Raw genomic sequence first — 16,407 nt, 5'->3', positions numbered from 1 at the left:
CTTATACACAGTGTGATTGCAGAATTGTGGGTCATGCATGTTGCCCAACCATGTTCCTCCTTTTTCCAGATCTTCTATGTTGCCTCCTTCTTGTATACTGTCAATTACACCTGGCACCTTTACATAGACCTGAAGATGAAATACAACCAGAATCTACAAAACCAGCCACCCCAGGTAAATTTCGTTTTGGTAGCAGCTTGTATATTTTTAATAATAACTTCGTACACCGCTTGATGCGGCAAAAGCTATGTGATTCACACCGATTATGACAAAGAAATCGCAAGCAGAGAGTCAGTGCGTAATAGCAAAATGCAAAACATTAAAACAGATACTGACAGGATTCCTGTGGGCTGTTATGATGCTTTGAAGAAAAGGCAGAGCGATCCACGATGACCCTAAAGACTCACTGGCAGGGAAGGCCATACAGTGGTATCTTGGTTTACAAACTTAATCCGTTCCACAAGTCTGTTCTTAAACCAAAGCATTCTTGAACCAAGACGTGCTTTCCCATAGCAGCGGGGGGGACTCAATTTACAAATGGAACATGCTCAACAGGAAGCAAAACATGTTCTTATTCCAAGGCAAAGTTCACAAACCAAAGCACCTACTTCCGGGTTTGCAGTGTTCTTAATTTAAGTTGTTCATAAACTAAGTTGTTCTTAAACCAAGGTTACCACTGTATTGGGAAAGGTGGGCAGCTTCATATAAGATAAATGTATATGGGTGTAGGTTTGTATTGGAGTGTAAGTGTGTGGCGCATAATGGTTAAAGTTTTGGACTAGGACCTGGGAGACAAGGGTTTGAATCCCCACTCAGCCATTAGGTTCACTGGGCGACATTGAACCAGTCACTGCTTCTCAGCCTAACCTATGTCACAGGATTGTGGTGGGGATTAAATGACAAGGGGAACCATGTATGCCACCTTGAGCTCCTTGGAGGAGAAGATGGGACCTAAATGCAATGAATACACACACACACTTAAAATTAATAACTACCAAAATTCATGCAGTACTATGGAACTCCCCACAGGAGGCAGTGATGACCACCAGCTTGGATAGGTTTAAAAGAGGATTAGACAAATTCACAGAGGAAAGGCTATCAATGGCTACTAGCCATGATGGCTATGCTCCACTGTCAGAAGCAGAAATGGTCCTGTAAATCAGTCGCTGGAGCACACAGGCAGAGAAAGCACTCTTGTGTTTGGGTCCTGTTTCCCACAGGCAGCTGGGTGGCTGCTGTGAGAACAGGTGCCAACCGAGGTACGATACGATAATCTTTATTGTCATTGTCCCATACAGAACAACAAAATTGAAAAAAATCTACATCAGACATTCAAAAACCCACAAGCCTGCTATCCCAGCTATCCCAACCTGGTTAGCCCCCTAAAAACTCTAATACCCCATTTTTAAATACAATACACTCCCATAGAGACTCCTTACACTGCGTTCAAAACCAAAATCGTATTTGGATAGAAACTGTTTCTCAGGCGGCTAGTCCTAGCCTTTATGACCCTGTACCTTCTTCCAGAAGGCAGAAGCTGAAAGAGATAATTTCCGGGGTGCGCACTATCCTGCACTATCTCTGCAGCTTTCCTATAGCACCTGGAAGCATAGATTTGATCCAAGGTGGGAAGAGTGCACCCAATTATTCTCTCCGCAGTCATTACAACCCTGGACAGGATTGTTTTCCCCCTGATCCAAAAGGCTCTTCAAACATTCTTAGAGAACATGGATTTGATGCCTGCAAATTCTGGGAGTGATTCCCCTTTATTTTATTTTCATACAGGGCTGGGGACATTTTTTGTGAGGTTGTGGTGTGGTGTGTATAGGTGTATAACCCTAATAACATGGTGCGTGCCCATGGAGGCTCTCCAAAATTTCATGAACACCTTTCCTGCTTGTAGTTTCTCTACCTTCCACCAAGGCCTGTTCATTCTGCTATATTGCTGGCCAGTTTGACACCTTGCTTGCTTTCCTGAACACAGAGTTGCAGGGAGCATTATTAAAAAAACAAGTAAGATGTTTGCTCTTTTTGTTAACGATCTACTAGGGGGGAAAAAAGCATAACTGGCCTGAGACATACAATCATATGACCTGCATCATGTGATACAGCCTCCTACATCAGGCTACTACAAATACTTTGGATCTCAAGCACTGATCCTTGATGTGAGATTCACGCTGTTACAAGCAGAAAATTCTGAGTGTCTGTTGGGGAAAAGCCATGGAGTCTGGGCTTGTCTTGTACCTGCTAATCCGCTTCCTGATGGGAAAGTGACGCATAGACTTGCATCCATGCATAGCCATGGAATGTTTGGTGGGCGTTGTCTAGGGTGGTCCGCAAAGGAATGGTTGCTGTTTGCGGTGTCAGTAACCTGAGCAGAGCAGGTTGTCCTGGAAGAGGCAGACGCAAAATCGCTCCCTTGCCGTCGTCTGCCCTCGAACAACACTCTTGAGGAGCGAGCGTCACTGTTTGGGAACAGAGGGACACAGTTCTGAGAAAAAGACAAACCTAAGTAAATACTTCACCTGCTCTGTGATCAGCAGTCCCTCCACAACTGGCTCGACTCAGAACGGACACCGCTGTCTCAAGGAACACAAGGAGCCCTCTGTGTACTTTCTGCAGGTGGAGACAGCTGCACGATTTGTGAGCTGGATTGCTAGGTTGGTAAAGCAAGGGACAAGGGTGGCGCTGTGGGTTAAACCACAGAGCCTAGGGCTTGCCGATCAGAAGGTCAGCGGTTCGAATCCCCGCGACGGGGTGAGCTCCTGTTACTCAGTCCCTGCTCCTGCCAACCTAGCAGTTCAAAAGCACATCAGAGTGCAAGTAGATAAATAGGTACCGCTCCGGCGGGAAGGTAAACGGCGTTTCCGTGCGCTGCTCTGGTTCGCCAGAAGCGGCTTAGTCATGCTGGCCACATGACCCGGAAGCTGTACGCCGGCTCCCTCGGCCAGTAAAGCGAGATGAGCGCCGCAACCCCAGAGTCGGTCATGACTGGACCTAATGGTCAGGGGTCCCTTTACCTTTACCCAAAGGGGAAAAAAGAGAAGGGGTGGAATAGGAAAGAAGCAAGCTTATATTTGTAAACGTGAGGATGGGGGTAGGATGGTGTGTTGGTATGTATTGGTTTTTTTAAAAACAAGTAAGTATGTTGGACTTTTCAGCTGAATTCTGAGCCCACAAAATCCAGGGGCGCATTTAGCGAGATGAGCACCGCAACTCCAGAGTCGGCCACGACTGGACCTAATGGTCAGGGGTCCCTTTACCTTTACCTAAAGCATTTCCAGTTACCTACCAGTGGCAACAATCAAAGAGCTGGCGAAGAAACATTTCTCTCCCTCTCTCCTAACACAAGAACTCGTGGACAGTCAATGAAGCTGAATGTTGTAAGATTCAGAACAGATACAAGAAAGTCCTTCGCGCAACACATGGTTAAAGAGTGGAACTCACTTCCAGGCGAAGCAGGGATGCCCGCCAACTTGGATGACTTTAAAAGACAAATTGGACAAATTGGGGAAGAGGAGGCCTGATGAGGGTGGAGTTTGTGAGTTGTGCATTGGGAAGAGTTTGCATTAAAATGCAAGGAGGTGCAAATTTCTCCCCCTTCGTTGTGAACTACAACTCCCAACATTGGCCAGACTGATTGAGGCAGGTATCTCTCTCTCTCTCTCTCTCTCTCTCTCTCTCTCTCTCTCTCTCTCTCTCTCTTTCTCTCTCTTTTCACCTTCACTTACTTCCTCTTTCTCTTCTGTCAACTTTTGCCTCCTCACTCTCATGAGTGCTGCCCATAAATCCAGGTCTGAAAGAGAAAGAGAAAGAGAAAGGGGGGGGGGAGAGAAAAACACTCCCATTGCATAACAAGTTATTTGTCTCCTTGGTGTGGGATTTTCCCTTGTCAGCCTCTTCCTCCTGGTTCTCAAGCATCTACAGTGGTACCTCGGGTTACATACGCTTCAGGTTACAGACTCCGCTAACCCAGAAATAGTGCTTCAGGTTAAGAACTTTGCTTCAGGTTGAGAACAGAAATCGTGTGGCGGCGGTGCGGCAGCAGCAGGAGGCCCCATTAGCTAAAGTGGTGCTTCAGGTTAAGAACAGACCTCCAGAACGAATTAAGTTCTTAACCCGAGGTACCACTGTACTACCCACCCACACCCCTTCCCCCCCCCCAATAGCTGGAGATGCTGGGTCAAGCTGCCCCCAGGCACCTAAAGATTCGGGCCTGGACCACAAACCCACAGTGCCGTGTGTGCCTGGGCACCCAAAGCAGTCACAAGACTCAGGAGGAAAGGGTCTGCAAACCATATGAGGAATGGTTGAGGGAGTTGGGGATGTTTAGTCTGGAGAAGATGAGTCTTGAGAGGAGATATGAGAGATATGAGAGCCATCTTCAAACATTTGAAGGGTTGCCACATGGAAGATGGAGCGAGCTTGTTTTCTGCTGCTCCAGAAGAAAGGATCAAATCAATGGGTTCAAATGGCAAGGAAGGAGTTTCCTGCTAAACTTCAGGAAGCACTTTCTGAAGGCAAGACATGTTTGACAGCGGAAAGAATTAGCTTAGAAGGTGGGAGACTCTCCATCACTGGAGGTTTTTAGGCAGAGGTTGGATGGCCACCTGCCAAGGATTCTTGAGCTGTGATTCCAGAATTGCAGAGGGTGGACAAGATAAGCCTTGGGAATCCCTTCCAATGGTACAATTCTCTGATTCCACATCTTCCTGTGAGGAAGATCTCTTAGGACACAAACACCAGATGTTGGCATTTGGCATGACCTGGAAACCCAACACTGTCAGCCCTTACTTTGAACTTCCCAGTGGCTGGAATAACACCTATCTTTACCTCTGTGTAACCCTGCTGCAGGTTCCTGCAGCCTGCTTCCTTGCTTTCGCTCATGACCCTTCTGTGGGATGAGTGATGGATGAATCTGTCAAATCAGTGTCTCTTTTTCCAGTACACTTGTACCTTGGTTAATGAACGACTTGCGAGTTGAACGTTTTGGCTCCTGAACACCGCAAACCCGGAAGTGAGTGTTCCGGTTTGCCAATGTTCTTTTGGAACCCGAACGTCCAGTGTGGCTTCCTTGATTTCTGATTGGCTGCTGGAGCTTCCTTGGTTCCCGAATGTTTTGGAAGTCAAACGGACTTCCGGAACGGATTCCATTTGGCTTCCAAGGTACCACTGTTCAGTCTTAAATTCAGTTCCCTACAATTCTGCATGTTTGCTTCCCCCACCCTCTTTAAAATGTCATCCTGAAAATTCATCAGCATTTGAATAGCTAGGAATTCTCATGAGAAATCTCATCTGCCCCAGCTGCAACAAAACATTTCTCTCCCACCTTGGTCTCTACAGCCGCCACAGCAAGTGCTGCAACTTTCCAACAGCTTGACTCCATCCCCAAAGCTTCGCTCCTCCATTGTCTCCCAAGGTAGATGGAAGCCAACAACTAACCTGGTAGGCCCAAGCAGGCTCAGCGTGCAAAGAGCTGCTAAACTCTCCAACTTCCTTGAGAATTGACTAGTGTAATTTGAGCCAGCCCACCTCCATCCGTGTGTGGTTGAAATTGTGCAAGTCAAATGAGCGTAAGATGATGGATTACGGTCACATGCAGTTGTTTTATGCATATCAAAATGGTGACTCCCCGTCTTGTGTCAAAACTATACAAAGCAGTTAAATCCCTTGTGTGTGGTTTTTTTCTTTCTTTTTTAGATTCTAAGCTACGCAAATCACATTGGCCGAACAGCTATCTTTTTGTCTGGGTAAGTTTAAATGGTTTGGAATAGGGCTTCCTCCATTCAGAAAGAAAGGTTTTGTTTTGTTCTTAATAATAATAATAATAATAATAATAATAATAATAATAATAATAATAATTTATTATTTATACCCCGCCCATCTGGCTGGGCCTCCCCAGCCACTCTGGGCGGCTTCCATAAAAACCAAAAATACAATAAAATATCACACGTTAAAAACTTCCGTGAACAGGGCTGCCTTAAGATGTCTCCTGAATGTCAGGTAGTTGTTTATCGCTTTGACATCTGCTGGAAGGGTGTTCCACAGGGCGGGCGCCACTACCGAGAAGGCCCTCTGCCTGGTTCCCTGTAGCTTTGCTTCTCGCAATGAGGGAACCGCCAGAAGGCCCTCGGCGCTGGACCTCAGCGTCCGGGCAGAATGATGGGGGTGGAGACGCTCCTTCAGGTATACTGGACCGAGGCCGTTTAGGGCTTTAAAGGTCAGCACCAACACCAAAAGCAAAGTAGCATATATTTAAGCAGCCAAGCAAACAACAATGTGGTTAGTAGAGAAGGTTGGTAAAGAAAGTTTTGTCTTCCTCTCTTATTACACTATGAAGTGGTTTAACAGTTAGTCTCCATGCCCAAGGAACTCTGGGAATGGCAGCTCTGTAAGGAGAATGGGGTGTGTGTGTGTCTCCTAACAACTATCAGCACTCTTAACAAACTAAAGGTAAAGGGACCCCTGACCATTAGGTCCAGTTGTGGCCGACTCTGGGATTGAGGCACTCATCTCGCTTTACTGGCCGAGGGAGCCGGCGTACAGCTTCTGGGTCATGTGGCCAGCATGACTAAGCCGCTTCTGGTGAACCAGAGCAGCACACGGAAACGCCATTTACCTTCCCGCTGGAGTGGTACCTATTTATCTACTTGCACTTGGACGTGCTTTCGAACTGCTAGGTTGGCAGGAGCAGGGACCGAGCAACGGGAGCTCACCCCGTCGCAGGCCTTCTGATCGGCAAGTCCTAGGCTCTGTGGTTTAACCCACAGCGCCACCCGCGTCCCTCTTAACAAACTACAGCTCCCATAATTCTTTGAGGGAAGCCAAGATTGTTTAAAGTGGTGGTGCTTTAAATGTACGGTGTAGTCAAAGGGGGCCCAAATATCTGATTCCATATGAAGCACATTCGGATATCCACTCACTCTGGCCTGTGACCAATCCTGTTTCTTTGTTGTCCCTGGAAAGAAGATTTACGGGAGGCCTGTCTTAACTGGGACGCTGTCCATTTCTTCTTCTAGCTCTGTCCCTCTCTTACTGATGGTTCCCGTGTTTGGGCTGGGCAACTATTACGAATGTTATCAGAACTTCACTGCGGAACATGGGTGAGTCAACCTGACCGCACTTCAGTTGTTGCTGAATGAATCAAGACTTGCACCTTCCACAGCACTGAATGGAGCCCTCTAACAATTAGACATTTATTTAGCCATTGCAAAACTATCTGTATACCGCAATTACATTTTTAAAAAAATCAAAGCGGTTTGCAACAATGCAAGTATATTAAAAGCCAAACAACAATTTAAACACTTCTTCAGCTGACTATGACGGAAAATGCTTCTTCATTTTTTTCATAAGCAGAATACCAATTCCTTCCATAGCATTACTGGGGATATAAGGTGAGCCAAATGAAGATGGTTGGCTATGGAATCGAATATGTATTAATTGTTAGCTGCCAGGAGGGTTATCACAAGAAAATGGAAGTATTTAGAGGGATTACTAACTAAGGATTTATGGTATAGCTAAATCTGGTCTGCAGTGAAATCAATCAATCAATCAATCAAGGCACAGTAGAGGGCAAACAAAAAAAGCTTCATTTTCAAATACTTTGCAAAATTTAATTTTGTATATTAATGATTACAAGGTCCAAATGACTCTTAGGAATCATTGAATCATAGAATGGGACCCCAAGGGTCATCTAGTCCAACCCCCTGAAATGAAGGAATCTCGGCTAAAGCATCCATGACAGATGGCCGTCCAACCTCTGCTTAAAAGCCTCCAAGGAAGGAGAGTCCACAACCTCTCGAGGAAGACCATTCCACCAGCTCTTACAGCTTTAAGTGAGAATTTCACTTATATTTATAAATAAAACATCTCTTTTTACATATCTTATTACCACCCCCCACAACACCAATCATATATTTTCCCTGCAGAATGTGAATGAAGCAACCAAATTTGAAATTTTTGTGTGTGTTTAATTTTAGTTTTCATTCAGTTTTGTTGTTCTTCTGTTCTTGTGTGTTGTTGCGGTGTATGTCCTTGTTTAAATAAATAAAAAGAAAAATACATTTTTTAACAGAAAGGGGGGAAAAGAAAGCCTGGCTGCAAATAAAAGTTTTCAGTAAACATTTGAGAATTAGTATAAAAGGTGAATGTTGAATCTCTCTCGACAGAACCTTACGCAGGAGCTGGCTAATGACACTAAAGGCTCGCTTCTGTGTCGATCTCAGATGAGCCTCGCCAACTACGACGCTCCTGCAGGTGATCTCAGTGATCAAGCTGGGATATAAGTGTTCAGTTGGCCCCTGAGATACCCTGGACCTGTGTCATTCAGGGCTTTGTAAAATAATACAAGGAGCTGGAACCTGACCCAGTTGGAGATGCCAGCCGGGGGCCCCATCAGCACTCTGGCCACCAGCAGAAGCTTCCAAGGGCAGCCCCACATTGAGTGTGTTGCAGTAATCCAGCCCTGAGGTTATCCACTCATGGGCTACAGCGATCAGGCTACTTGGGGTGCCTCTAATGTGGTGCCTCCTTTTGACAATGGTTGGCCCTGCCGGTGTGAGCCTCTGCAGCCTGTCCCACTGGACTGTGAGTCCATATTGTGCTTTATCAGGGACTAGGGTCCCCTTCTAATAAATAATAATAATAATAATAATAATAATAATAAATTTTATTTCTACCCCACCCTCCCCAGCCAAGGCTCAGGGCGGCTAACACCCGGTATAAAAACAATTAATTAAAATACAACTTAAAAACAATATTAAAATACAACATTAAAATGCAGCCTCATTTCATTAGAAACTCAAATCAAAAACTTTTTTGGGGATGAAAACGTCAAATCATCACCAAAGCCAACTACCCAGACTGGTCCTGTGTGGGCCAGAAAAAAGCTAGGGAAGTCCCCAAATAGGAGTTCCATCACAGAGGGAGAAAGGAAAGAGGGGGAGGGGATCAAGTTGATTCCAAGCCAAAGGTCAGGTGTAACAACTCTGTCTTACAGGCCCTGAGGAAAGAAATCAGATCCTCAGGGCCCCAGTCTCATGAGACAGAGCGTTCCACCAGGCCGGAGCCAGTGTTGAAAAGGCCCTGACTCTGGTTGAGGCTAATCTGACTTCCTTAGGGCCCAGGACTTCTAGGGTGTTGCTATTTATGGACCTTCTATCTCGTTTCTGTCCGGCAGGTGCCTTTTGATGCACACGGAAGTCAAGTTCATCACGGGTCCCCATCAACATCCTTGCGGTGTGATGTTCTCTTACGGCATTGGAGTGTTTTTCATCTCGTTCCTGGCCAGCTTCATTGCTATCCTGGTAAGAGACACAGGTGCTGATTGCAAAAAAGTTGGCCTCAGGAAAAGCAGAGCTAGGCTCCAGGTGATCTGGAATTTCAGGTGTGGGCAGGGAGGTATTCGAGAAGCCAGGGTGGGGTCTAAAACAGTAGGGATTCAGTTACAGGTAGATAGCTGTGTTGGTCTGCCGTAGTCAAAACAAAATAAAAAAATTTCTTCCAGTAACACCTTAGGAACAGTTGGTTTGTTATTGGTATGAGCTTTCATGTGCATGCACACTTCTTTAGATAAGGTATCTGAAGAAGTGTGCATGCACACGAAAGCTCATACCTTATGGTGCTGGAGGAGACTCTTGAGAGTCCCATGGACTGCAAGAAGATCAAACCTATCCATTCTTAAGGAAATCAGCCCTGAGTGCTCACTGGAAGGACAGATCGTGAAGCTGAGGCTCCAATACTTTGGCCACCTCATGAGAAGAGAAGACGCCCTGGAAAAGACCCTGATGTTGGGAAAGATGGAGGGCACAAGGAGAAGGGGACGACAGAGGACGAGATGGTTGGACAGTGTTCTCGAAGCTACCAGCATTAGTTTGACGAAACTGCGGGAGGCAGTGGAAGACAGAAGTGCCTGGCATGCTCTGGTCCATGGAGTCACGAAGAGTCAGACACGACTAAACGACTGAAGAACAACAATGTGCTACTGGAAGAATTTTTTTTATTTTATTTCGAGGAGGGATTCAGGTTCTGAAACAGCGAGAAGGGCCAGAGATAGGGGCATAGAATCAAAACTAGGCAGAGATCAAGACCCAAAGAGGTACCCACGGGAAAGACTCAAGCACGAGACAAGTTGGCTGGACTGGAGAGTCAAGCCTTGAGGCCCTTAGGATCAGCTGGCAGAACATGGGAAGCTGCCTTGTACAGATCATTGGCCCATCTGGATCAATATTTCCCACACTGACTGGCAGCAGCTCTCTGGGGTTTGCAGGGACCCTTGTTCCCTGCAAACCCATAACTATACAGTTTATGCTTACCCAACAGTTTCATAATGTGAAGGCAGTCCTCTGTTTTCATTTTTAGCTGTGTACATAATAAAGCTGTCCCTGTCTATTGCAAAAGAGTCTTTGTGCTTTAAACCATGTGTGAATTTTATTCTGTCAGTCAATTTTTCCACAAGTGCTGCTTAACATACTTCATTGTACCAGTTTGTCAAAGAAGCAGCCCCCCCCCCCGATTCTTCCAGCATCTCATTATTACAAGCCTGGCCACCAGGGGTTTGAACTGTAACTTAGTGCTACCTCGTGCAGAAAGGCTGAGCAGAACCAACTCTGGACATTTAGACGTGTGTGGTTCAGTATTTGCTTTTATTTCAACAAATTCTTCCTGGAACTGAGCCACTTTCCCACATGCCCACCACATGCTGATGAGACCCCAACGTTCTCTAGCATTTTGATGACTAGGAAGAGCCAATGTCGGATGGGCGTATCGGTGTGAGATACCATTTTTGCAATGCAGTGCAATTGCATCTTATGGGCAATTGACTTGCACAATTTCAACCCTGCAAATTGAAACCTTGCAGATTAATTACATGCAAGGTGGAGAGCATAAAAAGCTCATTTTGTGCTGTGTTTTCCTGATGTAGAAAGAGCTTTTAAGCACCCCACGTTGCCTACTGGGCTTTGGGATGCTCTCACAAGATTTCACGGGAACTGAAATGGCCCTACGAGATCTCGTGAGAGCATCCCAGAGCTTGGGTGCTAAATGAGACTTGCACAGTAAGGAAAACAGAGTGCTTAAAAACTCTCTGTCTTGCTTGGGGGGGGTAAGGTCTGCTCTTTTGCCGGCTCAGGAAAGTAAGAGGGTCACAGGAGGGCAGTTCAAGTATATGTGGTTTTGCATATATGGGGCTGTGCAATATCTGGTTTCCAACATCGCAATATATCACCAGCTAAACATAGCAATATACCGATGTATCATGCTGTCTGAAATAAGGCTGGAGCTATGTAGAGGCATTGGCTGGCTTCACGGTTTCCCCCACATTGTGATTTTTGCATAGCACACACACACACACACATCACGTTTTGCGATATATTGCCAGGTCGAAAACTATGATGCCAATATCACAGTATAGACTTCAAACCACTTTTGGACGCTGTATCAATATATCGCCCAGCCCTAAATGTAACTCACACGCCAGATGCGATTTTGCTGTATTTTTAGTGCTACCTGTTTCATCTACTTCATTGCTATTATAAGCAGAAGGTTGTGCTGAATTTTCTTTTATTTACACATTGAGTGTATTGCTCATGTTAGTGAGATTTATAGCAGCACCTTCCTCTGAGGAAGTCAGGGTGTATTTCATCCTGGGCTTCATTGTTGCCCTGGGCTTGGAGCCCACGCCCTCCGCAGTAAACGTGATCAGAAGGAACTACAGTGGAACCTCGGGTTGTGGACGTAATCCGTGATGGAGGCACGTCCGCAACCCGCAGCGTTCGCATCCTGAAGCGCCGCGTCTGCACAGGCGCAATTCGGTGCTTCTGTGCATGCGCGATTCAGCGCATGTGCGAGCGGCGAAACCCAGAAGTAACCTGTTCTGGTACTTCCGGGTTTCTCGCAGTCTGTAACCCGAAAACACGTAACCTGAAGCGTCTGTAACATGAGGTATGACTATAGTAGATTCTGACAACTGGTTTTGGTTTTTCTGCAGGTTTTACTTATCCAAGCCAGAGGGCTGTACAAGAGGTTTCTGAATTCAACTGGCTATGTGGGCGATCAGGAGTGGGCGATGATTAAGATGGTAGAGCAAAGAGTGTTTTTGTACCCCATGATATTTTTTTGCTGCTGGGGTCCAGGTAAGGAAAGCTGGGGAATGCCCTGCCTTTGACAGTCTGCCTTGTTACGTGTCTAGAAAGTCAATGAGAGTTACTCCCGGATAAGTAGATATAGATATATATGTGGCTTGTCCTCTCAGATAAATTAATTTAAAGGAAATAAATAAAACAATGTTCCTCCTTACCTTTTCTCCCAATAACCCACAAAAAAGGCATTCTGGAAAATTAGGGGCGGGTGGTGCTGTGGTCTAAACCACAGAGCCTAGGACTTGCTGATCAGAAGGTCGGTGGTTCGAATCCCCGTGATGGGGTGAGCTCCTGTTGCTCTATCCCAGCTCCTGTCAACCTAGCAGTTCGACAGCATGTCAAAGTGCAAGTAGATAAATAGGTACCGCTCCGGCGGGAAGGTAAGCGGCATTTTCCTGTGCTGCTCTGGTTTGCCAGAAGCGGCTTAGTCATGCTGGCCACATGACCTCGGCCAGTAAAGAGAGATGAGCGCCGCAACCCCAGAGTCGTTTGCGACTGGATCTAACGGTCAGGGGTCCCTTTACCTTAGAGCTTGGAAGCTCCAGAAAGGTTTTGGGGGGATGCAAGTTGGATGAAAGGGGAGGGGAGCTGGAGACTGGAAAATGTCCTTCTGTGAACTTCCATGTCTGTCTAATATGCTAAAACTCTTTCACCAGTGTTATTTGACATTCTTGATTATTAATAATCCACAGACTTTTAAATCCCCTCCAAAAAAGAGATAAATAAACACAACTATTTTTATTCCATACAATGTTGGGGGGGGGAACCCACTTAAAGACCCACCAAAAATACATGGTACAAATCTAGTTTATGTGGATCACTTAGATTTATTTGCTTTGCTTCTGAGGCAGGGCAAGTTGTGCTAAGCACATTTCCTTCAGAGCTAGATTCCTCCCTGTGTTTCCCTTTCCTTATCACTAAATTTTGTTTAGAAGGAGCCTGAAACTCCTAAGGAGTTTATGGATTCAGTTTTTCAAAGTGACAGGGCATTTTCCGTAGACTTGCGGTCTAAATACAACAAGTACCCAAAGGGGTACGCGGGTAGCGCTGTGGTTTAAACAACAGAGCCTAGGACTTGCCGATCAAAAGATCGGCGGTTCGAATCCCCGCAACAGGGTGAGCTCCCCTTGCTCGGTCCTTCCTCCTGCCAACCTAGTAGTTTGAAAGCACACCAGTGCAAGTAGATAAATAGGTACCACTCCAGCGGAAAGGTAAACGGCGTTTCCATGCGCTGCTCTGGTTCGCCAGAAGCAGCTTAGTCATGCTGGCCACAAGACCCGGAAGCAGTACGCCAGCTCCCTCAGCCAATAAAGAGAGATGAGCGCCGCAACCCCAGAGTCGGCCACGATGGACCTAATGGTCAGGGGTCCCTCTACCTTTACCTTTACCCAAAGGTGGAAAAAGAGAGGGGGTGGAATAGGAAAGAAGCAAGCTTAGATTTGTAAACGTGATGATGGGGGGGGGAGGTGTGTTGGTATGTATTGGTTTTTTAAAAAATAAGTAAGTACATTGGACTTTTCAGCTGAATTCTGAGCCCACAAAATCCAGGGGTGCATTTAGCAACTTGGATTCCTCAGTGGCCCGGGTTAATTGATAAAGCTCTCAAATTATTGTTAAAACATCGGGCAGTGGGGAAAGGGTGTTGGATGTAAATCAGGGGTGGGTGACCTTTGTCACCTTGAGGGCCGCAGTCTCTGATGGACAGCCTTCCAGGGGCCACTCACTATGAACGCCTCCCTTGTTCTCTTATAATAGCAATGGCGCCCACCTGAGAGGTGCCGTTCCAGCTGAAAAAAAGCCCTGGTTTAAATTGTTTTAAAAGTACTGTCTTTTCAGTTGTATTCTTTAAAGCAGGCTTCTTCAACCTTGGCCCTCCAGGTGTTTTTTGCCTACAACTCCCATGATTCCTAGCCAGCAGGACCAGTGGTCAGGGATGATGGGAATTGTAGTCTCAAAACATCTGGAGGGCCGAGGTTGAGGAAGCCTGCTTTAAAGTTTTGAAGTTTGCCACCCTGGGACTTCTTTGAGAGGATACAGGTTTAATAAGGAAAACAAATAATTGGCTGGGGAAATAAAAACACCTACCTGTGCCTTACTGAAGTCACTTTGGGGCTACAGCGATGCGATTTTATTGGTGACTGAGTCCTCCCCTTTGGATTTTTCCAGCCTTTATCCTTGGAATCTTCAGACTGACATCTTTGGAGCACACCAGGCCGTACATGGGATTTTGTGTTTTAGAGGTAAGCATTGTGTTAATCTTTGAAGCCCTGAACAACTTAGGTCCAGGGTAACTCAGAGATCGCCTGAACCCTTGATCACCTGCAGGAGAGTCTTTGCTCGTTCCCCGAGTTGCTGAGGCAAATTTGACAACAACAAGAAGCAGAGACTTTAGTGTCATTGGCCCAGTCCTGTGGAACACTCTGCCACTAGAGATTTAGCAGGCACCTTTTTGTGCCAGGTTTTCAGTGCCCGCTGAATTTTTTTTCTTTTCCATCAGGTTTATGCAGGCAATTAAGAATACACCCCCCAACAGTTATCCAATTTCTGATTTTAACATTTTTATATGGTTTTCATTGCATGGTTTTATGTACAGTTGTTGTTTATTTTTAAATTGAATAGGGTTCTGAGAAATACAAATTCAAATGGGAGCAGCCCTGTTACCTTGCTGAAAACAAGCAGGTCTGGGGCTTGTCAGTGCCTGAGCAGGTGATTGTGGGAATGTTCAGGGTGGCAGGAGAGGATATATTTTTATTAATATCCTTCCTAACTTGCGCTAGCAACTTCCTTTACTTAGCAGAGTTTACATTCCTCTTTTCATGCACAGCAGATAACTGGTTGCAGGCTCGTGTGAGCCTCTCACTATTATACAATTCAATCTGTCTCAGATTTTCGTCTTGCGAGGCACTACTGTACTGTGACTGGCACAAGAGCCACCCTGTGAGCTCTCCCAGACCTAGTCCAGCTCTCTAACTACTGCACTATCACTGACTCATACACACACCTACCTGGAGGTGCCAGGTTTCGAACCCAAGACCTTCAGCATGCTGATCAAGGGCTTTACTGCTGCGTTGTGTTCCTTCCCCAAAAAAGTAAATTAAGGTGCTAGACCTCATGGTCTTGAGGGGAGGGGAGAGCTGATTGAAATGGCACTGCTGGATTCCGCTGCTTCAACTGGAATTTTGCTGCTCTCCAGTTCTGCTGCAGCCACTGACCCTGCCCGTCTCCCCATCTCTCTCCTAGGCTCTGACGGCGTCATCCCAGGGCCTCCTGAACTGCGCCATTTACTGCTGGACCCAGCATACGTTCCACTGCATGAAGCGCAGGGCCTGCCAAGACGGCGAGACCCAGACGCCGCTCCTGCGGTCCCAGAAGAGGTTCTACGAAAGCACGCTTCCCGCCGCTGGCCGCCAGGCAGAGGCCAAGTCCGCTGCGGGCTCCACGGCGCTGTGAGCAAGGGAGCTTTTGGAGTCCCTCTGGCTGAGCACCCGAAACTCTCTCCTCCCACTCCTTTGGCACCCCCTCCTCGCTGCCACGTATTGCCAGAGGGGAAGGTGGGCAGCCCAGCCCCCTTGGCCCACCAGGCTCCCCACCTGATCCCACCCGTGCCCTGCCATGTTCAAGGGGCCTTATCCAGTCCAGCGCCCTGTAACCTACAAGGTGGGAGGGAACGGGCAAGAACTCTGGCATTCAGAAAAGGACAGGTCTACACAAGGAGCAAGACCGCGACTGGCCAGCGGCGGCAGCAACGGCAACCTCTCCCCAATGAGCCTTTTGGTGGAGCAGGAAAGCTGAGGCTTCGTCCTGGGACCTGGATGGTGTGTTTGGCAACCATTCTTTCTATGGGCGAGGGGGAGCCTCTTTGAATTCTGCAGCAGTTCCTGTACAGGAGATTATTCCAGGACTGTGTTGGAATCTGGATGTGGGTGAGAATAGGCTGCTGTGGGGCCGACCTTTTCTTCCTCAGAGCTGCTTGTTTTTGTCGTTTTCCACTCAACAGTAAAGACAAAAGGGAACATGTGGCATTTATTGTCTTGGATATTATTATTATTACTGTTAACATTTATATGAGCCAGTGTGGTGTAGTGCTTAAGAGCGGTGGACTCGTAATCTGGTGAACCGGCTTCGCGTCTCCGCTCCTCCACATGCAGCTGCTGGGTGACCTTGGGCCAGTCACACTTCTCTGAAGTCTCTCTGCCCCACTCACCTCACAGAGTGTTTGTTGTGGGGGAGGAAGGGAAAGGAGATTGTTAGCTGCTTTGAGACTCCTTAA

The 16,407-nt window shown here is 46.7% G+C and overlaps 1 protein-coding gene across 1 annotated transcript in view; it reads left to right on the top strand.

Moving 5' to 3' along the window:
* The window catches only part of LOC308591963 (transmembrane protein 116-like), a 32,345-nt gene extending 16,186 nt beyond the window's left edge, over positions 1-16,159 (top strand). Inside the window, exons 5-11 of the mRNA XM_081203174.1 lie at positions 70-174; positions 5,701-5,750; positions 7,020-7,103; positions 9,179-9,305; positions 11,987-12,131; positions 14,304-14,377; positions 15,378-16,159. Of these exons, the coding sequence (XP_081059300.1) occupies positions 70-174; positions 5,701-5,750; positions 7,020-7,103; positions 9,179-9,305; positions 11,987-12,131; positions 14,304-14,377; positions 15,378-15,587 (795 nt within the window). The 3' untranslated portion in view covers positions 15,588-16,159. The remainder of the gene's footprint in view (positions 1-69; positions 175-5,700; positions 5,751-7,019; positions 7,104-9,178; positions 9,306-11,986; positions 12,132-14,303; positions 14,378-15,377) is intronic.
* Positions 16,160-16,407: the final 248 nt, after the last annotated feature.

This window comes from Podarcis bocagei (genome assembly GCF_964188305.1).
Source record: "Podarcis bocagei genome assembly, chromosome: 7".
Taxonomy (NCBI): domain Eukaryota; kingdom Metazoa; phylum Chordata; class Lepidosauria; order Squamata; family Lacertidae; genus Podarcis; species Podarcis bocagei.
Note: the sequence above shows the minus strand (reverse complement) of the source record. Positions and strands in the feature narration are given on the sequence as shown.